Raw genomic sequence first — 23,744 nt, forward strand, 5'->3', positions numbered from 1 at the left:
GCGTGGAGACCGCGGAGCGCGCGCAGCCAAGCCTCGCGAAGCCGGGAAGCTGCGCAGATGAAAGAGGCGCGGGCTGAAGCGGCTCAGCTGGGAAGCCGCCGAGAAGTAGCCTCGGGGCGGGCAGCGGGAAGCTGCGGGGAGAAACAGAAGTTTGGAAGTGGAGTGAGAGAAATGGGAATGTTGGCAGACAGAAGTAAAATGGGAGAAATAGGAATGCCCGGAGATAGAGAAATAGAGAAATAGAAAGGCCTCCCTACAATACAACAATTAGAGAGCTTGGATTCGGTCTGCCTGATTAAGTGAGGCGATGAGCACGATGAGCACCTGCGGCGGCTAGCAGCTTATGCGCCGCAGGTCACCGAAGACAGGCACGAATTAACATCAGTAAGGCCTCCCCACAAAAAGGCAATGAGAAGGCTTGGATTCGGTTTGCCTGATAGGGCTTGTAAGCCCCTGCAGGCTCGACCAGAGCATGCGCTGCAGGGCACCGAACACAGGCACGCATCAGCGCCTAAAAACCTCCTCACAACATGGCGAAGAGAGGACCAGGATTCGGTTTGCCTGATTGATAGGACTTGTAAGAGCCTGTGGCAACTCTAGCAAGTAGAGCAGAGTGTGTGCCGCGGGACACCGAAGACAGGCGCGTATCAACGCCAAAAAATAAAAAGAAAGGGGGATCTGTGGGGAGCAACCGGACTAGACTGAGTTACTGGAATTAAGACTTATTCTATGCATCTGCTCTCCCACAATATGGCGCTGGGAGAGAAGTAAACAGCTTCCGCACAGCTGCCTCCAGTTCAACCAATTAACTGTAGGACTTGCTCCTGATTGGAGAGCAGCGTACTCGGCGTGTGGGCAGCCGAGTTGGGATTGGCGGAGGAGGACTATAAAGGAGGAGAGAGACGGCATGCACCAGGAACATCTAAGGGGAACATCTAGCTGAAGGAACACCCGTGCAGCCCCCGAGAAAGCCGGCCGGCGGTGTGCCGCTCCCCTGCGGAAGTGGGGAATGTGGCCAGGGGGAACTGCCCTTCCACGGAGGTGGAAAGGATAGTAGCCAACCCGGGAAGAACCAGCAGCTAACCCGGGGAGGGCCGAGCAGACGAAAAGAACAGCGCAGGGTCCTGTGTCGTTCCTCCACGAAGACGGGGAGCGACACTCCCTGTACCCAGTGTCCACTCCACAGGGCCGTGCCCTCCTACCCCATGCCTGTCCTACAGCAAAGTGATCAGGGTGTGGTCTCTGAACCTTGGCGTGTGCAGCCCAGGCCAGGTGGACTTCTCTGCACCCTGTGCCCACTGCCCCGGGCCATGTATCCTACCCCATGCCTGTCTAATAGTGGACTGATCAGGGTGTGGACCCCAAAACTCTTCTCTGCATCAGTCCCCGCCCCCTCTATGGTCTCATCCACGATGACTAAGGTAAGAGATGAGACGAGATGTTTTGCCTGAACTTCACATTTGTAGATTACTGACCTGGAGACTTAACTTGATACACATCAAGTGCATCAAGTGTCATTCTATGGGGAGGAAGGTTCTGATTTGTCCCTTAAATTCTGTGGATAAAGCTATCACATTCTACCAGGTTTCTCACGAATATGGATCTGTTTTCATTCAACACGTTAAGAAGACTACATTCCCAGCAGAGCAGAATTCTGCACTGTCTGATGTTAGAGGAGAACTAAGGGGAGAGAGGAAATTTAAGGGAACTATTACTTCTGCTGTATTAATAAGGTATATGAAGTTTTATCTTTAATTCTAATCAGACCACCAGAAAGTTACATAATTAAACCAGACATAGAATGCAGCTGCCTGTTTCAGAGAGGGGACCTCTCTGTCCACGTGGGGACGAGACAGGAGAGGCCTGCTGTGACTGTGCACAAAGTGAAACCTTTGTCACCTGGTGTTTACAGGTCCTTGTGCCCAAGTTCTAAACACTTCCTCTGTATGTTATCAAGAAATGCTCTGAGTATGGAAACTTACTAAATGTGGTGACATAGACTACAAAAATGCACAGGAGGATGCGCACGTGTGTATATCTGTATGCTGTTGGTTTGGTTTGGTAAGATTTAAAAAATGTGTTTTCTGGTTTGTTTTGTATATGTATGCTAAATACTTGGATGTAAGTTAAACACTGCAGTTGGGACCTGCAGGTTTCACATGATGGTCATTAAAGAGATGGGTTCAGCCTTGAGTCTTCCCATGAATGAAGGTATTTTACTGTGTAAGAAAACATTATTTAATGTGTTTAACGTATTTAATGTGTAAGAACTCAGGGCCAGCCTTGTAGTGTAGCTAAAGTCACTGCCTGCAACACTGGCATTCCATGTGGGTTCCGATTCATGTCCAGGCTGCTCCATTTCCCATCCAGCTTCCTGCTAATGGCCAGAGAAAGCAGAGGATTGATGGCCCAAGGACCTGGTCTCCTGACACCCAGAAGAAGCTCCTGGCTTCCACGTGGCCCAGCACTGGCCATTGCAGCCATCCAGCCATCTGGGGGTCAACCATGAGATGAAAGATCCCCAAAATACATAAATTTAAAAATGTTTTTAAAGAAGATTCAGGGACTTGGACCAAGATAACTTTGTCAGAGAAAAACAATCCCTTACAAAAGGCTCTTACACGCTAAGAAGTGTCCATTACTGTTGTCATAGAAGTAAAAATGGACATCAGTCATTTGTTAAAGGAGACCCGAATCTTTGTCCAAAAGGTGAGAGGATGACATCACCATCAGTTGGGACTGATTGCTTAAAATGGTGATTGTCATTTTGACAGACCCTGAAGGTTAGAACTCATTATGAAGTAGCTTCCCAGCCAAACGAGGTTTATGCAAATAAGAGTGATGACTGCAGGTCTGTGGTTGTCACACCTGCAGGGGCGTGGCCTGTGCGGGGCACCTACAGGATGGTGGTAGTCACACCTGCAGGGGCGTGGCCTGTGCGGGGCACCTACAGGACGGTGGTAGTCACACCCGTGGGGGCGTGGCCTGTGTGGGGCACCTACAGGATGGTGGTAGTCACACCCGTGGGGGCGTGGCCTGTGCAGGGCACCTACAGGATGGTGGTTGTCACACCCGTAGGGGCGTGGCCTGTGCAGGGCACCTACAGGATGGTGATAGTCACACCCGTAGGGGTGTGGCCTGTGCGGGGCACCTACAGGATGGTGGTAGTCACACCTGCAGGGGCGTGGCCTGTGCGGGCACTGCCACGTGTGTCTCACTTGCTGTCAGGCCAGTCAGCGTCCGAGGCGGTCAGCAGAGTGGGGCTGGCCCAGTGTCCACTCCTGTCCTTGCTGAGGCTGCCCTTTGTCCTGACCACGCCCTTCTCCTGCAGCATTTCCTGAGTGGGTGGAGCACATCAACGACACGGAGGTGGACATCGGAAGTGACCTCTACTGGCCGTGTGTGGCCACAGGGAAGCCCATCCCGACCATCCGCTGGCTGAAAAACGGATACGCGGTAAGTGGTCCCAGAGCAGGGCTGTGCGGTTCCTGCGCCCCTGGGCAGACGGTGTCTCCAGGTCACTCTGCGACGGATTAGCAGGTGGGTAAGTGGAGGAGGGTCCCCAGCCCTGCGATAGGAAGACTCCTAACAACTGTCTTTCCGGTCAGCAAGTCTGCACGACTCTCAGTCTCTGCCCGGCCCCTGCCTGCTCCTTTGTCCTCTGTTCCACTCTCCCTCTTGCTGCTCGTCCGTCTCTGCTGCCTGGCGTTGTCCTTGTCCTTGCTTTGCCACCGTCTGCCTGGTGTGCAGACCAGACGCGGAGTTACCCACAGAGGCAGCAGGCCTCCTCACCTTCCCTGGAGTCTCCCACTGGCCCCAGAGGTCAGGGCGGTGGGGCGCAGCTCTGGCTGGGGAGGGGGTAGAGCGCAGGAGCCTCGGGTGTGCCAGCCGGGCCTGTCTCCAGGAGCCAGGCACTTGCCACGGTGCACCGACTCCTAGGCAGCTGAAGCCACAGCGTCCGAGGATGAGCTTTGGCGAGCGCGGTTCTGCTGGCGTTGGTTGCCACGGCTGTGTTCTGCTTTTGTCCTTGGCAGTACCACAGAGGGGAGCTGAGGCTGTATGACGTGACCTTCGAGAATGCCGGGATGTACCAGTGCATAGCTGAAAACACGCACGGGGCCATCTATGCGAATGCCGAGTTGAAGATCTTGGGTCAGTATCCTCCCATTCCTGTTAAGCAGCCATTGAACAGCCGAGACAGCAAGAGAACATAGATTGTGTTTGATCTCTCGTTCACTAAAGACCTTTCGAAATGAAGTTGGAGTGGAATGATGGTGGTGGTGTTTTCCTGTCATTGAACAGCATTTAAGTAGGAAAAATAACGAAACTTTCTTCTGTTGGTTGAAAATTCAGCTACATGTAGGTTCTTATTTTGTGAAAGCTGAAGTCTACAATAAATCTGAGAGAACAGGGTGTACACTGGTCTTTACCATTTTTAAATGGTAAAACAAAACTCCAAGGTGGCCTCTCATATGTGTGGGCAGCTGACCATGGTTTGCAAGCCCTCACACAGTGGGGACCAGGCCACCAGATGCAGAGGGCCTGTCATACCCTGGGCCCCACAGGTCCCCGAGTTCCACGGCCTGCAGCTGGTGCTGGAAGTCTTCAGAACATTCCTCACCAGACTCCTGCCTTCGCAGCTGCTCCTCAAACGGTGTGGCCATCCAAACCCTCTGCGAGCAGAATCTTAGCTCCCGGCCCTCTCCCACTACCAGGGGTCCCTCACTGTGCGTGCAGGTCCCAGCCCCCAGCCCTCTCCCGCTACCACGGGTCCCTCACTGCACGTGCAGGCCCCAGCCCCCAGCCCTCTCCCACTACCACGGGTCCCTCACTGCGCGTGCAGGTCCCAGCCCCCAACCCTCTCCCACTACCAGGGGTCCCTCACTGCGCGTGCAGGTCCCAGCCCCCAACCCTCTCCCGCTACCACGGGTCCCTCACTGCGTGTGCAGGTCCCAGCCCCCAACCCTCTCCCACTACCATGGGTCCCTCACTGCACGTGCAGGTCCCAGCCCCCAACCCTCTCCCACTACCAGGGGTCCCTCACTGCGCGTGCAGGTCCCAGCCCCCAGCCCTCTCCCACTACCACGGGTCCCTCACTGCACGTGCAGGCCCCAGCCCCCAACCCTCTCCTGCTACCACGGGTCCCTCACTGCGCGTGCAGGTCCCAGCCCCCAACCCTCTCCCGCTACCACGGGTCCCTCACTGCGTGTGCAGGTCCCAGCCCCCAACCCTCTCCCGCTACCACGGGTCCCTCACTGCACGTGCAGGCCCCAGCCCCCAACCCTCTCCCGGCTGCCATGGGTCCCTCACTGCACGTGCAGGTCCCAGCCCCCAGCCCTCTCCCGCTACCACAGGTCCCTCACTGTGCGTGCAGGTCCCAGCCCCCAGCCCTCTCCCGCTGCCACGGGTCCCTCACTGTGCGTGCAGGTCCCAGCCCCCAGCCCTCTCCTGCTGCCACAGGTCCCTCACTGTGCGTGCAGGTCCCAGCCCCCAGCCCCCAGCCCCCTCCCACTACCACGGGTCCCTCACTGTGCGTGCAGGTCCCAGCCCCAGCCCTCTCCCGCTACCACGGGTCCCTCACTGCACGTGCAGGTCCCAGCCCCCAGCCCCCAGCCCCCTCCCACTACCACGGGTCCCTCACTGCGCGTGCAGGTCCCAGCCCCAGCCCTCTCCCGCTACCACGGGTCCCTCACTGCGCGTGCAGCATCTCAGCTCCTGGCCTTGCCGTCCCTCACTTGGACTTCACTGGAACTTTCCATGCTCTGCGTGCAGCCAGGGAGGGCTGAGTGTGCCTGCATGTGTGCACACATGTGGGTGTGTATTCCTCTCTGCATGTGTGTGCCTGTGTGCCTGCATGAGTGTGCCTCTGTGTGCACACACATGAGTGTACCTGCGTGTGTACATATTCCTGTGTGCCTGCATGTGTGTGCCTGTGTGCATACATGTGTGTGTGCACGCATGTGTGTGCCTGCATGTGTGTGCACACACGAGTGTACCTGTGTGTGTGCATATTCCTGTGTGCCTGCATGTGTGTGCCTCTGTGTGCACACACATGAGTGTACCTGTGTGTGTGCATACTTGTGTGTGTGCCTGTGTGCATACATGTGTGTGTGCCTGTGTGCATACATGTGTGTGTGCACACACGTGTGTGTGTGTAGGTGAGTTTATGTTCACAGCACCCAGTCCTCTGCATCCACCTGTGTTGCACGCTTCACCTCTCGTCTCGTGTCTTCAGTGACCCCGAGGCCCTGGCTCCCAGACTATTTCTCTGTCACGCTCTCGTCCCCATTCACCCCCCTCCGCCTGGTGCGAAGCCTCTGTCTCCCGAGTTGCATTTCCCTGGCTCTGTGCCGAGGTCCTCCCTCTGCCCTTCACATAGTCCGTGTGACTTTTCCTGGATCATCATTACGTCTTTAAAATTCCTGCTCAGTGTCTTCATCTCCAACGAACCCTGAAGGATCCCATGGCTTCTGCCCCGAGCCCAGGTCTTCATCCTCTGTCAGGCTCAGCGGCGCCACGCCCTCGTGGACGTGTTTCTGCGTGTGGCCATGGAGAAGCCCCCAGGCGGGTCTGAGGAGGAGCCCATGGTCTCCCATCCACTCCCGACTTTTCTGCCCCAGGCTTCTCTGTTGTAAAGCATCACGGTGGCCTCCCCCTCCCTCCCTCATCCGCACCTCTGCAGGTTACACCATGGCTTGTCCCCTTCACATTGTCACGGCATCTGTTTTGACTGCGGTCTTAACGTGTGTGACCTCTTTGTGTCACTTGAAGGAGTCGTCTCCAGGTGTGGTCCTGTATGGATTGAATCCAGGTTGTCAGGCTCTGTCCGCGGGAGCTGCTTCCTGAGAGGCAAGGCAGGGCACAGTGTGGCCAGTTTTCTCCAAACACCAGTGTCGCGCATAATGCTAGGAAAAGAGGAGGCGGTGGAAGTGCGGGGAGGTGCTGGAGCAAACTGTCCGCACACAGGGGTGTGAGGCCGGCACTGCAGGCCCAGGTGTCTGCTACAATGTGATGCGGAGTCGTTTTGACTCTGGGAGAAGAAATGAGAGGAGTTTAATTCTTTGCCAAATGCCCAATTTCTGCCTGCTGTGGAGGGATCTTCTCTGTCCTCATACATTAAAAAAGACAAGTTAGTGCAAAACACTAAATGTTTTGTACTTGTCATCAATACATACTTGTTTTCTCACCCAAAAATACTTGACATAGATTCAGAGAATGATACAGGCCATGGGTAAGAATTAATATATTTATTTGTTAAAGTCACATTTACTATAATCCACCAAAGTATACCAACAGATTGATAAAAACATTTTCTGTAAAAAGTTAGTTTTAGTTTATAGTTAAATGTAATAAAATTATATTTTTATATGCATTGGCAAAAATCATATGTGCTGGGGCTGCCATTGTGGCAAAGTGGGTTAAGAATTCATCCGCTTATATGGAAAGATGCGTGGATCCAAGTGCTGATCACCCGTTTGTTTAAGGGCGAGGAACGTGGTAACTAAAGCCAACAGCACCCGAGCCTCCGCAGATCTGTAGTTGTGGACGTCTTTGTGCTGGTCTCAGTCTGTTCCCGCCTGCTGTGTGCTCAGGAGAAGTGCTTCTCTGTCTTTTCCTGACTTACTGATTAATCCGTTTATTCATCCACACCTATTTAGTGAGCTCTTACCCTGTACCGGACACTGTTAAAGACAAACAATAATAAAAGCAAACAAACAGGTACATGGAATACAGTAAAGGCCAACAGAGACCAGGTGTGCATCAGGCTCTCTTCTCAGCCACCTGGAAGAGTAGTCCCTTATTCTTTCCCTCTTCCAAAATGTGGACGTCATTGCCTCGATTCTGTTGCTACAAATCCACATATTAGATAGAGAGGGAGTCACTTAATGACCCAACCGTGTCATTAAAACCTCAACTGCATAAAGAAAAATTATTTTAGACATAAATTTTAGTTTTTAAAATAAAATCTTATTCAATTTTCTTTTATGTCTTTTAAACAATATGTCACTCAGAATATTTATTGAGCCTGCACAAAATCCCGAACACTGTGTTAGTTTTACAGTGCACGTGGATTGGTTACTTAGTTATTCATTACCAGTTATCAGAAGTCAGACGGCAGAAGAAGTGAAGTAGACTAAATCCTTGTCCCAGAAAGTGGCAGGGCAGGCCGGGACTTGGAGGCAGAGCCAGGGACGGGGGAACGGGGGGACGTGCAGCCAGAGGTTTCCCAGTGCAGGATCTCAGGCCCACCCCAGGCCTGCTGTGTGAACATCTGAATAACAACACCACCACGAGCTGATCCTGATGCACGGGACAAGCTGGCTGGATAATGGAGAGTCGAACCCCAGATGAAAATAGACTCAGGCCTAGGGTAGGCTCCTGAGGAGAGCGCTGACGCATCGAGGCGTGCACCACAGTGGGTGCACAGAGTCCCGTGCAGTCTGCCCAGTGCTGAGGGGCTGAGCGGCAGCTAGGGCGGGGGCGCCTCAGGAGGGGCCGCTTCTTCTTCCATCTCAGAAAACGTCTGTATATGCTCGGTGCTCAGCAAACGTGCAGGGACAGAGAGGCTGTGCTGTGAGAACAGAAGGACCTGTTAGTTCTGGGGCACCCCTGCCAGGTTACGTGTTGTGGACGGACTTAGTTCTCTCTGCTGTACACGGGGTCTATTCATGCAGTTGCCATTGAGAGGATTAATGTCACCGTATGTCACTGCTTACAGGTGCTCGATGTCCCTTGGGAATGGAGTCAGACAGTTGAGATATTACCTTTAAGGTCAATGTGACTACGACTGTTAATTGTAACTGAAGCTTCTAATAGTCCGATTACAGCGCCTTTGAACTGGGTGAAGTCTGTATAAAAGTTATTAAATAACAGGCCAGGTGTGTGTGTGTGGGAATGCTTGTTGATCCTAGTGATTACTTTTACTGAGGTTAATCCTTTCCGTTAACTGTCCATCGAAAGGGAATGAAAGGCGCCACAATACAGGAGGCGTGTTTGGGTGTTACTAAAGACAAGACAGAAGTGATGATTTCTTTTCCTTTCAGCCTTGGCCCCAACATTTGAAATGAACCCCATGAAGAAGAAGATCCTGGCTGCTAAGGGAGGAAGGGTGATAATCGAATGCAAACCCAAAGCCGCGCCCAAACCAAAGTTTTCCTGGAGCAAAGGGACCGAGTGGCTGGTCAACGGCAGCAGGTGAGCGGGGGCCAGGACTCCGCCCGCCGGAGCTCTCTGGGGAAGCCTCTCACACAAGACACGTTCTCACAGCCTTGTGACCATGGCCTTGGTTCCTGCGCCTGCACAGCAGGTGCTGCGCATCTCAGATGTCATTACCGCCCCGTCATTATCTCTTACTGCAGTCAGGGATCACATGTTAGGCTTCCGTAATTTGTAAGGAATTTAGAAAACTGAAGCTCAGAGATTTTTTTTTATTGCTGAGTCACCCACAACCACATAGCCACTAATGGGAAACTGTTTTTAAGTTTCTCTACTGTGTGCTTTTTTCCTGAAGAAGGACTTGATATCCATTCATACTTGATTTATTTTGGGGTAGTTAGTCTACTCAGTATTTCAGGAGGAGAACAATACGTTGATTTAACATCCAGTAATATAGAAGAATTAGTCTTAAACAAGAGTGAGCTTGCTAAATTGGTATTGATACGTTAATGGAGTGACCAGGAGCGGTGCAGCGGTGCCAGGAGTGAGGTCAGATGGCCTGGGCTCAGCTGTTAGGAGGTCCCTCCTGCACAGCCTGCGGTAGGGCATCCCCTGCAGCCCTGGCTGACCTCGTCTCTTCCTCCTTCCTGGTGGAACCTTGCTCTGATTCTGACTGGGACCCACGTCATGTCTCTTACCAAGGACTTCACTTCTTGTGGACTTGTATTTCCTAAATGTCATTGTGTGTTTCAGAAAAGAACCGTCTCCTGAATCCCACTGTTTTGGTTGTGTTATTTAAGACTTCGGAATTGTATCTAGCGTCTACAGGTCCAGTTCTCTTAGTTTAATCCATCTGATGTCTCCGTGTAGGTGCCACTTTATGATAGATACAGAGTGTGTGTGCAAATGTCTTAATGCTGTAGACTAGTATGTAAACTGCTGTGTAAAAAGATAAGCAAACAGCTCACTTAGCACAAAACTAAATGATCTCTAATCTAAACAGAAACTTGATCTCACTCTGATGGACAAGGAGTTATCAAACACGGTTCCCCACATCACAGTCATTTCTGTGCCAGGTTGGTGCTGGAGAATTGCGCAGTGAAGGCTAATGGAAAATGATTGTGGAAAATGGAGTGGGGACTTCAAGAATTTTGTGAGAAATTCATATAATGAACAAGCAACACTGTGTATGGATTTCACATTGAAGTTGACATAGTTCTGTGTTCTGCAGCCCTTAGAAGTACCCTGCTGGTGGCCCGCCATTGCGAGAGGCCAATATGTGGACAGATGATCCTGGAACCCTCAGCTGCATGGTTCTGTTCAGGCTCCAGTGGTTGTGTTCTCCTGCAGAACGTCTTAGTAGTTAACAGAATTGGTGTAAAGTACAGAAGTGAAGTGGACATTTTGAGACATGATGCTTGTTTACAGCCCTTGCCTCTACTGTTGAGGTCCAGTGTTTTTTTTTTTTTTTTTTTTTCTTCCTACTGTTTGTTAAACTCTTTGCTTAGTGTAGGGTTAATCTTGGGAGTATAAAATTAACTGAAAGTAGATCATTATGAGAATTAAGAGGGAATAATAGAGAAAGGAGGAGGAAGGGTGGGAGTGTGGGCGGGAGGAAGGTAGGGTGGGAAGTATCACAATGTTCCTGAACCTGTGTATATGAAATTTGTACACCTTAAATTTTTAAAAAATGTTATTTGCAGAATGGGTTAGTAAGGAGGATTCTAAAACACGTTTCTTTGAATGTGTCTTTCTCTGAAGCAGCAGGCGAGACAGGGTCCTGTGGTGAAATTGAGCTGAAGTCCTGAGGTCACATTCCTTGGTGACCTGGCCTCCTTTGTGTCAGGCCTCCTATGGTTCTGAACTCATCCCTTTGTGGCATGAATGTCATTTTGTGGTGGGCTGAGGAAAACTGCTTCAACCTGCTTCAGTTAAACTGCACGTAGCTCACAGGCTGATCACAGGGCCCCTCAGTGGGGACGTCTCACTGCTTAGTGGGTGCCGGCTGCTGTTTCCACGCAGGAGTGCATTAATGGATGTGTGAGACGCTGGGGCATAGCCAAGCAGGCCTTCCTGATGTCAGAATGTCCTAGCAAATGCAAGGATGGAAGTAACAGGTAGAACTGAGACATTTCAGGAGGAACATGAGTATAGAGAAAAACATGTGGGAGGAAGAACAGGTGCAGAATGCCAAGACAGAAAGACCCTGTGTGTGTGTGCGCATGTGTGTGTGTGTGCGTTACATGTACAGGTATGCATAACAGCAACCAGAATTGTGAGGAACCTGAGGGTGCCGCTGAACAGTCTGCAGGGGAGCAGGAGCGGAGGAAGAACCTGAGGTCCTGTGGTGCATCGTGGGGCAGGGCCTGAGCGTGGCCTCTGGGAGAGGACGTTGCTGGAGGGTCCCAGGCTGTGCAGTGTCATGACTTAGGTCCCTCACGTCCTCACCTCGGGCTGACACACGGGGAAGGGTGGAGGTCCCACCAGGAGTACAACAGCAGGTCTGTTTGAACATGCCTGTCGTGGTTCTGTCCCTGCTAAGGAAGAATTCTGGAAACGAGAGACAGCATGCCCCCACTTCCAGCCCGTCCTGACTGTCCTGTCGTCTGTATACGATGAAGTGTCTATAACAGCGGTGCAGTAACAAAGTGTTCAGTTGCAGCGTCATGGATACTGTTTTTCCCATTGCTCTAGAATCCTCATCTGGGAAGACGGCAGCCTGGAAATCAACAACATTACGAGGAGCGATGGCGGCGTCTACACCTGCTTTGCAGAAAACAACAGGGGAAAGGCGAATAGCACTGGGACGCTCGTCATCACAGGTGGGGAACCCCAGTTCTCGTCCTGCTCTTTGTTCAGCCTGACGGTGTTTAACTTCTGATGTGCTGCAAGACGTGTGGTTCGCCACCAAGATTCGGAAACAGCCCCTGGATTGATACAAGCTTTCTGGGCGGGTCCTTGCTTGGTGAAATTGTTCCTGGCATTTGGATTTAAGAGTGTCTCGTTGCTTTGCACAGAGAAATCAGAACGCATTGGCTGTTATTCAGGGGCGTGTCGGATCTTGTGGAGTATCACACGTTCTTGAATCATGCTTTTTACTCTCTCACTTGAAACCGTGCAGACCCCACGCGGATCATCCTGGCCCCTCTGAACGCTGACATCACCGTCGGGGAGAACGCCACCATGCAGTGTGCCGCGTCCTTTGATTCCGCCCTGGATCTCACGTTCGTGTGGTCCTTCAACGGCTACGTGATTGACTTCAACAAGGAGAACATCCACTACCAGCGAAATTTCATGGTATGCATCACGTTTCAGTTACTAGCATCCCAGGGATTCCTGGGTGTCGGCATGGAAACTTGAGTTTCTGCAGTCACGTGCTGTGTGGCTCCAGATTTCCGTGATGAGGGGTACTCGGGCAAGAAGGACGTGTACGGTTCTCTCAGTAGTCCTTGTAAGAATTCAGAGAGATACCAGCCAACACATACTCGTAGGGCTTCAGGTGCATTGTCCCTGGAAATACAGCACAATATTTACACCAATGTGTACTGTTCCCAGATACAAATGCGCTGTAGGTCCCAGTGCCTCCATTCCTACCTTCAGCGAAGGAAGAGCTTAGAATGTGCATTTTATTGTAATGTTTAGTTTAAAGCATTTATTTCATTCACTGGAGGTAAGAAGAAATCAACAAAACACTTAGGGTGAGGGTTTGGAGAACTGCTCTGTGAAACTTGAGAGGGGTTAAATGGGTGTATTTTAAGAATTGGAAAGCATGTGTTTGGAGTCCTGTGATTAAACGTAGTGACATAGGGCATAGAAGGAAGTCAAGCGGAGCAGAGCGTTTTGCAGGAATCGTTCGCTGTGTAGAGACATCACGGGTGTACTGACAGACTGCTCACTGGGCAGCCTTTCCCGAGAGCACCAGTGGCTCAGGAGTCGAAAGGCGTGTTCGCAGCACATCCTGCACAACAAAACTGTCGTTTTGGATGCCAGTCATTAGAGCAGAAGCAGAAATGAATGCGCTCAGTAGGATAGTTAAGATGTTCCAAAGTCGCGTGGCCTCTGAAAGTTGGTAAGTGCGCATTTTAATAATGTTGGTTTTCACATGGTCCTGCTCTCTTTTCTTTACTCTTCTGGAACTCTTAGATAGCCCAAGGGAACCTCAGTCAGGTTGAAGACTGATTTGGAAATCCATGGGGATGTTTCTTGATATGTTGTTATTAGAGTGGCAACTGTCGGTGCAGTATCAGTGTTTATGTGCTTGGGTGTGTTAGCCCTGTAGCAGGTACAAACACATCGGCCGCCTGGCTGAAACCATAGCGCTTGGGCAGACCTAGTGTAGCTGTAGCTGCAAATTTACAACAAAGCGATTGTCTCTGAGTTTCTGAGCCCATACTGTACTTAAAAAACCAGAAAATTTCCCAAGAACTGTAAGTTTTGTATTTTGATCTATGCAGTGTGGTATTTTTTCCTTATATATGTGAAACTCTTCTGATGTGATAACGCAGATAGGCTCAACTTCAGTGAAATGGGCACCAAAAGTCTTTACTACGTCTTTCAGATTGAGTTTCATTTTTCATAGAAAGTGAATTGTGCTTTTTGCAAGTGAAAAAAATAGCTACACAGATTTTTTTTTTTAAATAGACATTTGTGTTTGAAGGAACTGATTCAGGTTTTAGAAACTGAGTAATTTCAAAAACACGTTCTAGAAATCTGCCGACCATTGCTATGGTGAACTCTGTGGAGCAGATTTGGGGGCATTAGTTGCCCTAATTAAGCTGAAACGTGATAGATAGAGCTCGCTTCTGTTCTTCAACGTGATAGCTACATTGTGCTGGCTGATGTAAACAGTAATTGCAGCAAAGAGGAAAAGGGAGCAGGGAGAATGAAAGAGCTCTGTGATTTAAAGAGAGGAAAATACAGACACGTGGAACACTAGTGAGGACGTGAGTTATGAATTAGACAATAAAAATCAGACATAAGCCGTCACTTACTGCCTGCCCTCCGTGTGCAGACAACAGCCGGGGTCCTTGGCACGGCTGCCCCTCTGCCAACCCAGAAGAGACTCTCACTGCAGGCCCAGTGCCCGGGCTCCCGGGCTCCCGGGCTCCCACTGCCTGTCCCCTCACTCACAGAGCTGCCTCCCTGGGCTGGGAACCCCACTCTCTGGCTCACTAGGTGACAGCCTTCGGTAACATTACCAAAGACTGCATTTGCAACACTTTTTACAAAAGGGGATTCAGATCTCTAAATTAAAAACACAAACAGATAAGAGTATTTTAAAATAAGTCATTAAGTTGGGTATGTCTTTGGAACCTACAAAAGACCAAGCATGCTCTCCCTGGCATCTCCCTCTGTTCCAATAAAGGCAGACCTCAGGGCCAGACTTCAAACGTGCCGTGCAGGGTTTAAGTACAACACTGAACGTGTTGGGCCCGCCCGTGCAGGACGGTCCTGACCACAGTGAGTGCCTCCAGGTGAATTAGCAGACCCCGCTCTGCAGTGGCTCTTCCCACCTGAAGCCTGGTGACTAAAATCGTGCGGGGACAGTGGGCATTGGTGGCAGCACAATGAGAAGAGCAGTGTGGTGGCTGCATTTGTCTGTGAGAGTTGCCCAGGCAACATTGTGTGTGTGTGTGTGTGTGTGTGTGCGCACATGGCTGCGTGATTAAATAATATCTTGCTGTTTTAATTCTGCAAATGTTCTGATAATTGAATAGCATTTGTTCCTTTAAACAAACGGGGCCGTCGTTGTGACTGAGTTACGCGGCCATTTGTGGCGCCGGAATCCCTGTCAGAGTGCTGGCTGGAGTCCTGGTGGTTCCTCGTGGGATACAGCGCCATGCTAGGGCTCCTGGGAAGGCAGCAGAAGATGGCCCCAAGGACCTGGGCCCCTGCCGCCTACGTGGGAGACCAGGAAGGAGTTCCCTGTTCCTGGTTTTATCTGAGACCAGCCCTGGCTGTTGTGGCCATTTGGGGAGTGAACCGGGGGATGGAAGTTCTCTCGCTGTCACTGTCTCTTCCTTACTCTGTCACTGCTTATCAAATAAATTAATTAATTAATTAAAAAAAATATGCCCTGAGCACATATACTCCAAACAGGCACAGTGGCAGGACTGGCAGGACTGTGGTAAATAAAATATTGAATAAGACACACAGGCACAAATGCAAAATAAACGAGAGGCACCTTGTGGGTTTGAAATTCAGATCTAAAGGTTTTGGAAACTATCAGCTACCAAAACTGACATCATCATGTTTTAGTAATTTCAATTGCTAAAAGTTAATATATCTGCTGGCGCCACAGCTCACTAGGCTAATCCTTGGCCTTGCGGCGCCGGCACACTGGGTTCTAGTCCCGGTTGGGGCGCCAGATTCTGTCCCGGTAGCTCCTCTTCCAGGCCAGCTCTCTGCTGTGGCCAGGGAGTGCAGTGGAGGATGGCCCAAGTGCTTGGGCCCTGCACCCCATGGGAGACCAGGAGAAGCACCTGGCTCCCGCCAGTGGATCAGCACAGTGCGCCGGCCGCAGCGGCCATTGGAGGGTGAACCAACGGCAAAGGAAGACCTTTCTCTGTCTCTCACTGTCCACTCTGCCTGTCAAAAAAAAAAGTTAATATATCTAAAGTTATAACTAAGAAATAATATTTAAATCTGATTAAGCTTATTCTTGATTTCAAGAAGCTGTGTTCGTTTTCCATTTTAGGGTAAGTAAGGAACTATCACCGGTAATCAGTCTGCTTTGATTTTAGCTTGCTATTCTTGAATTGGGCCACCAAGGGGCAGGCTTGGATAAGGTTCCACATTTCTCAGCCTGAAATAATTTAGCACTTAAAGCGTTATTGTATTAAATTAAATAAATGCCCTTGCCCTGCATTGAGTGTCAGTGGTGGGGCAGATGTTGGCACAGTGGTTAACTCGCTGCCGGGACACCCTCGTCCCACATCAGAGGGTCTGGTTCGGTCCCAGTTCTGCTGCTTTGGATCACGCTCCCTGCTGATGCACACCCAGGAGGCAGTAGGTCGTGGCTCCAGTTCCTGAGTCCCTGCCACCCGCATGGGAGACCTGGATTGAGTTTCTGGCTCCTGGCTTAAGCCTGACGGAAGAAGTTTTCAAATAAAATGAAATTAAATAAATTTTTCAAAAAGAATTAATCATGAGATTTTATTGGTGATTTTAAAATATCTTAGTTGTACTCTTTCCAATTAGAATCATATAATTATCAGAGGAAAATAACTATATATGTTTAAAGCTGTACATTTCTGTTTTTTAAAGACTTTTTATGTATTTGAAAGGCAGAGTGACAGAGGGAGAGACAAAGAGGAAGAGATCTTCCATCCTCTGGGTCACTCCCTAAATGGCCTCAACAGGCTGTGGGCCAGGCCAAAGCTTGGAGCCTGGAACTCCACCTGGGTCTCCTATCGGGGGGCAGGGACCCAAGTTCTTGGGCATCTTCCGCTGCTTTCGCAGGCACATTAGCAGGGGCTGGATCAGAAGCAGAGCAGCTGAATTTGAAGCGGTGCTCTGATAGGAATGCTGACGTCACAGGTGGGGCCTTAACCCTCTGCACCATCGTGCCAGCCCTAGATGTGCATTTCTGTTAAGAATTTGTGAATTGCACCACAGCAGTAACAGTGACAGGGCCGTTTCATTTAACCGTCCTCCTATATGTGAAGCCCTTTGAAATGTAACTTACTTTTAAGACTTACTTTAAAATGTCCTTTCTCTCTGTCTCTCTCTCTCACTGTCCACTCTGCCTGTCAAAAATAAAAATAAAAAAAAATTAAAAATTAAAAAATGGCCGGCGCCGCGGCTCACTAGGCTAATCCTCCGCCTTGCGGCGCCGGCACACCAGGTTCTAGTCCTGGTCGGGGCGCCGGATTCTGTCTCGGTTGCCCCTCTTCCAGGCCAGCTCTCTGCTGTGGCCAGGGAGTGCAGTGGAGGATGGCCCAAGTGCTTGGGCCCTGCACCCCATGGGAGACCAGGATAAGTACCTGGCTCGTGCCATCGGATCAGCGCGGTGTGCCGGCTGCAGCACGCCGACTGCGGCGGCCATTGGAGAGTGAACCAACGGCAAAAAGGAAGACCTCTCTCTCTCTCTTTCTCACTGTCCACTCTGCCTGTCAAAAATAAAAATAATAATAAAAAGACTTACTTTAAAATGTAACTTACTTTTAGAGAAAAACAGTGTGCAGGTAGCTGTGTAGTTCACCTGTCCTGTCGTTGATCCTGTCATGTGCTCAGTGAATATCCACTATGACATCATCATGTGAACCTGGCCAGTAAGTGCTCCACTTCGAGTTCTGCGTAGAGATGGTAAAATCATGTGGGTGAAGCAGAAGTTTAATAAACTGGGAGCTTCAATATAATATGCTATTAAAGGAGCTTATGTTCTTTCACTCTGTTAAAGTCACATGTCAAAAGAATCATAAGTTTTTCAGGTCCAGTTATAAAATGTCATCTGTTTTGATTTTCCAAATCAGCAGTTAGAAAAAGAAGCAGTTAGTTAAGTTAGTAATTCAATTTATGGCCTTCTGGTTCTAGAAAGGACCATTGAGAAAATATGTCTTTCAGCATGTTTTATTCCTCTCCCATGGTGGTACCTAACCTGTAGACATCTTTTCTCCAAGAGCTGCGTGATTTTTGGTGTCACTGAGTTGCTTCCTTTCGGCTGTGTGACCGCACTCTGCTCGCCAGCCGCGTGTTTCTAACCTTTCCCATTCCAGCAGTTGGCGCTATAGCACGTGTTTTCCTGATTTTCTCCCTGCAGGTGAACATTAGCACTGCGGGTCTGTTAGTGTCCGTCAGCCTCCCTGAGCTGCCCAGATGGCCTGGACTCGAGGCCGTGCTTTCTCACTGATTCTGTGTCCCGAGCCGTGATGGAGCTCCCGGAGCCTCCGGTTCCTCATGTCGTTCATCACTCACTCGGTTCCTTCCTTGCGCTTGCAGAACTGACTACTTCATAGCAGTTTTTGTGAATATTAAATGAGAGAAAACCCTTGAAGGGCTTAGCATCTAAGTGGTTGTTATTAAGAGTTTTTGTAATAGAGCAACCATGCCCTGTTGAAAATTCCCGAAGCTTTTGCCAGATGGAATCCTTTTCTGGTAACAGATTTCACGTTTGCACCGCTGAAATCTTGCACCATTCGCTGTGCTGGACACCTAGTTCAGGGGTTTCCTCACTGAGGACCCTGGCGCGTTCATGACAGGGAACACCTGCCGAGCGGCATCTGTCTGTCCGGCCTCGGGTCACCGGCTTTGGTGGGATTTCTCAGGTTGTCTTTGTGACAGCACTCAGTGGAGTGTGCATTATTACAGTTTGCCCGTTTTCTGATCAAGGGGAATTTGAAAGGCGAGGTAACCAACCAAACGACCACGCAGTTCACCAGCGGCTGAGGGGGGAATCCAAACCAGCTGGTGTGAGGGCCACCTGGGGGTGTTCACCCCCTTGGGTTTAATCCACTGGGGAATGTTCCTGTCTCTGTCTACTTAAACCACATCGATAAGGCCTGTGAAATCGTTTGGTCTGCCACTGCCCGGCAGCCGCAGGCAGGACTCGAAATATGTTCCATCTACAGCAGGCTGATCCTTCAGCTAATTTTGTGTGGCCCTCGAATGATGTTGTGAATACCCAGATGGCCCTGGGCAGAAAAGAGAAAAAAGGTTCTCCACCCTGCGTTAAATACGTCTCCTCCGATCGTCTGGAACTCTGCAAGCCAGCGCGGCTCGGCTGCGTGTGCGGTTCCGTTCATGGACGGAGGGCCTGCTTGTGGCTGGAGTCTGCTCCACTGGAGCAGGGCTCGCAGCGCACTGGGGAGTCAGGTGCGCGGTGCAGGTGGCTGACTGCAAAGTGGGGGCCGCCTCTTCCCCCCACTGCTTGCCAGCAGTGTTTGCTGGTGAGTGGCAGGTGGGTAGCACATGTGCCTGACTGATACAGACAGCAACGCGCGTGTGTCCTGATACACAACACACGTGTCCTGATACAAACAACGACACACTTGTGTCCTGACTGATAGATAACAACGCATGCGTGTCCTGATACTGATACAGACAACAACGCACGCATGTCCTGATACAGACAACACACACGTGTCCTGACTGATACAGACAACACACACATGTCCTAACTGATACAGACAACAATGCGGGTGTGTCCTGACTGATGCAGACAACAATGCACACATGCCTGATACAGACAACAACACACACGTGTCCTGACTGATAAAGACAACAACACGTGTGTGTCCTGATACAGAAAAGAACATGCGTGTGTCCTGATACACAACACACGTGTCCTGATACAAACAACGACACACTTGTGTCCTGATTGATAGATAACAACGCATGCGTGTCCTGATACTGATACAGACAACAATGCACGCATGTCCTGATACAGACAACACACGTGTCCTGACTGATACAGACAACAATGCACGTGTGTCCTGACCGATGCAGACAATGCGTGTGTGTCCTGATACAGACAACAACACACACGTGTTCTGACTGATACAGACAACAGTGCACGTGTGTCCTGACTGATAGATAACAACGCATGCGTGTCCTGATACTGATACAGACAACAACGCACGCATGTCCTGATACAGACAACACACGTGTGTCCTGACTGATACACACAACAACATGTAAGACCAGAGGTGACGGGGCTTTTCCCTGCTTTTCTTTTTTAAAGAAAATATCAGTGACAGTAAATATGGGACAGCAATGTTTACATTAGAGAAATCTGCATTTCATACTAGGTCATGACATGATCCTGATCAGAATTTCTGATTCAGGACAAGCCAAAAAAAAAGGAGAATCGAGAATCCTAATAAAACAGAAGTCATTTTCTCCTTTAAATGTCGCCGGCTCCCTGTTCAGAGTGGAATAAGGAGCTGAAGATTGTCCAGGTTCCAGGGGCAGCAGGTCAGGGGTGCTGGGCAAGGCACGAATCCAGTTGCAGCTGCAGGAACCAGCGCGGATGCCTGGGCTGGCCCAGTGATGTGCAGGAAGGGTCTCACGCGCTGGTTCCAGCAGGGAGCAGACCTTGGCTATGGGTGGAGGCATCTTGGGTCCTCACAGGTGCGGGGGACGGGGGTCCGTGGATGGCCTCTGTGTGGCGTAGGTGCTGCCTGGCATCCTATAGCACACAGGACAGGACAGACCCCCCAGCAGTAGTGCTGAGGGCTGGAAGTGCTGCTGTCAGGGCAGGGACAGCGAGGGGAGACCAGGCACAGAAGGAGGCACAATGCTGGAGTGCTGAAAGCATGATGTGTCTGAGCTGGTGATGCCGTTGTGGGCAGACGGCAGCGTTGGTGACATACACAAGGTGTATTAAGCTAAAGGAAGGAACCGTTCTCCAAAGCAGGATGAATAGTGGAGGATACACTGCATGCACTTTGTGAACTTGACACCCTCTTTGATAAGCATCAGAAGCCAGGAAAGCCGTGAATGGAGCCCAGGCCCTGGCATAGCTGGACTGGCCGTCGCGGAGGCCATGACTGCATTCTGGCTCGGGCCACGTCCTCGCTCTCATTAGAGAATTCTGGTGCATCTCATTCCGTGTGAGCACAGGAGCTCCTCTTCTGCCACCGCTACCCTAAGAAACCCTTCCTTTAACGTAACCACTGCGCTCTCTTTGCCCCTTTCTAGTTGTTGGCTACACCAGTGGCAGTTGTGCCATTTAACACTCTGGAGTTGGAAGATTTAGGTAGGAGAAAGTTGAGTGAGATGCTAACACGTCGTGTGTGATGGCATCGTCCACTTCTGCTTAGCAAAGCCCACTTGCGTGAGCTGGAAGGCAACACACAGAGATGACTCGGCCTGATGATGCCAGGTCGCCTTCCTGCAGGTCACGTGTGGGTCCTGGCACAAGCAGCTGCGTGCACCGTTGCACACTCCTTTTTCATCTCTGATGAAGCCGTTAATGCTAAATCCCGGAGATTCTGAAGCGTGAGCTCTCCAGCGTGTCGCCGGGCGTGTGCAGAGTGCTTGGTCGCGGGATGGGCTGTCCAGGGAGTTGGCGGCAGCAGCAGCAGGGCGACACATCTTTTACAGCAGCTGCAGTCGGAGGAGGACAGGCACAGCGGTCACCATCACACCAGTGTTCGCCTGTAAAATACAGCTGAAGCGGTTCCCTTCTCATAGGAAGAGTTAAGTTGCACAGGCGTTTTTATAGCGATATCTGGCATGCAGGCAACCCTGGCTAAATGTTGGCTGTTGGGGGAGTGGCCGTGGCGGGTATTAATGGGCTGTGTTTGCTACAGTTATTCTCTGTCTGCTCTAATAACCTACAAGTCAGAAAGCAAGATAATTTTGTTTCCTGGAGAGAGCTTCTATCAGACGCGTTTAGGAAATTCAGCTTATGTTAATAAGCAAGTGTTTTTTTTTTTTAATTTATTTATTTAAAGGGCTGAGTTACAGAGAGGCACATGCAGGGAGAGAGAGGGAGAGAGGCCTTCTGTCTGCTCGTTCACTCCCCAGATGAGCCAGGAGCTTCCTGTGGGCCTTCCATGCGGGTACAGGGGCCCAAGGTCTTGGGCCATGTTCTGCTGCTTGAAAGACCGAAACAGAGAGCTGCATCAGAAGTGGAACTGCTGGGACTCGAACCAGCATCCATGTGGGATGCCAGCCCTGCAGACCGGGGCTTTAACCTGCTGCAGCACAGTGCTAGCACCTGTAAGCAAGTCTTCTAAAGGGAGTGTTTTCTCCCTGTCTCTGTCGTCTGTCCCTTCACCCTGAGCTTGGTGGAGATGTGTGTTCCTGGCACACAGCCATCTGAACACTGTTTTTCTGTGTCCTGCATGTACTGTGTGGCACATTCAGCATGGGAGTGCACATTACTGACATTTCAGGAGTAATAGTGCAGCCGGCAAACAGGGGAGAAGGCACAGCACTTCTGAGCTGAGAGCCTTGGACTTGAACTTGGGAACCGTAGCAGGGGCCGGCCACATAGGCACTCCACAGCGTCCCTGGCTCTGCACTAACGCCCCAGGATGTGAGTGAGCCCTGGTCGGCAAAGGGCGGCGTCCTGGCTTCCCGCCAGGCTGTGGCTTCCATGAGGATGTCAGGAGCGCTCGGGGCTCATTTGTGGCCAGAATGTGCTGAGGCCCACGCTCCTCTCTTGCTGGCTCAGCACTCGGCCAGCCACCGAGAACCTCAGCGCCTCCTGAGCTGCGGGAAGTGCTGCTGGCGTCCGGGAAGGCGCTGGGAGAGACAAGGCCACGCGGGAATGGTACCACGGGTTTCCCCTTTGCCCTCCTGCTGGGGACGTGCACTACAAGGCTGAGCATCAGCCTCAGGGTGGTCCGCAGGGCCTTCCGCCAAGAGGCCGCTCCTTACTCACCCACACCCCAAGGCTGAACACAGAGCTGGTTTCAAAATTGCTGTACCTGAGCCGGCGCTGTGGCGTAGCAGGTAAAGCCTCTGCCTGCAGTTCCAGCATCCCATATGGGTGCTGGTTCGAGTCCCGGCTGCTCCACTTCCAGTCCAGCTCTCTGCTGTGGCCTGGGAAAGCAGTGGAAGGTGGTCCAAGTCCTTGGGCCCCTGCACCCATGTGGGAGACCTGGAAGAAGCTCCTGGCTCCTGGCTTCGTATTGGTGCAGCTCCAATCATTGTGGCCAATTGAGGAGTGAACCAGCAGATGGAAGACCTCTCTCTCTCTGCCTCTGCCTTATTGGAACTCAGCCTTTCAAATAAATAAATAAATCTTGGAGAAACATCGCTGTTTGGTTAAGCTTTTAGAAGATCTGGGTGAAAAACTGTGCAAGCATTTCTTGTGAGGATTCAGTAAGCCAAGATCTTCTAGAGTATTTTCAGATATAAAAGAGCTTCTTTTTTTCACATGTGGCACTGTAAAATGAAGGGCCACATCCTTCCTGTTGGAATAGCGTCAGTGAAATTGTGTTTCAAACTAAAAATTGAAAAAAACAATTTCTGTAAGAAAACAGTATTGGATCTGTGATATAACCACTTCTGAGGGCAGCTGTGGTGTCACAGTGCTTTTATTTTTATGTGACTTTCTTGCCTTCAATTTTTTTTATTATAGAGTTGGGTAAGAAAATACTCAACACTGGGGCTGGCACCATGGCTCACTTGGTTAACCCTCCACCTGCGGCACCGGCATCCCATATGGGTGCTGGGTTCTAGTCCTGGTTGCCTCTCTTCCAGTCCAGCTCTCTGCTGTGGCCTGGGAAGGCAGTGGAGGATGGCCCAAGTGCTTGGGTCCTGCACCCCATGGGAGACCAGGAGGAAGCACCTGGCTCCTGGCTTTGGATCAGCGCAGCGCTGGCCATAGCGGCCATTTAGGGGGTGAACCAACGGAAGGAAGACCTTTCTCTCTGTCTCTCTCTGTCTCACTGTCTATAACTCTACCTGTCAAATAAAAAAAAAAAGAAAACATTCATTGCTAAGGGATTTTATTTTTTTAATTCCAATATAATCACATGGCTCATTGAAACAGTGGGAGTTCAGCAAGAGGATTATCTTTGAATTAGTCCCTGAAGCCACCAGTGGATTTTTACTTAATGAAAAAGTGTAACAAAGCTCAGTGATTTTTACTTTTCTGCAAACGTGATTCTTTCTCAAATGTAAGTATTATC

General features: G+C 50.6%; 1 protein-coding gene across 6 annotated transcripts in view; it reads left to right on the forward strand.

Moving 5' to 3' along the window:
- Nucleotides 1–23,744, forward strand: part of CNTN1 (contactin 1) — a 379,791-nt gene that overhangs the window by 259,051 nt on the left and 96,996 nt on the right. For all 6 annotated transcript variants that reach the window (XM_051850934.2, XM_051850935.2, XM_051850936.2 and 3 more), the window contains 5 exons: nt 3,332–3,456; nt 4,035–4,152; nt 9,045–9,195; nt 11,851–11,978; nt 12,278–12,453. In XM_051850934.2, coding sequence (XP_051706894.1) covers nt 3,332–3,456; nt 4,035–4,152; nt 9,045–9,195; nt 11,851–11,978; nt 12,278–12,453 — 698 coding nt within the window. The remainder of the gene's footprint in view (nt 1–3,331; nt 3,457–4,034; nt 4,153–9,044; nt 9,196–11,850; nt 11,979–12,277; nt 12,454–23,744) is intronic.

The sequence above is a fragment of the Oryctolagus cuniculus genome, chromosome 9 (assembly GCF_964237555.1).
Source record: "Oryctolagus cuniculus chromosome 9, mOryCun1.1, whole genome shotgun sequence".
Classification (NCBI taxonomy): Eukaryota; Metazoa; Chordata; class Mammalia; order Lagomorpha; family Leporidae; genus Oryctolagus; species Oryctolagus cuniculus.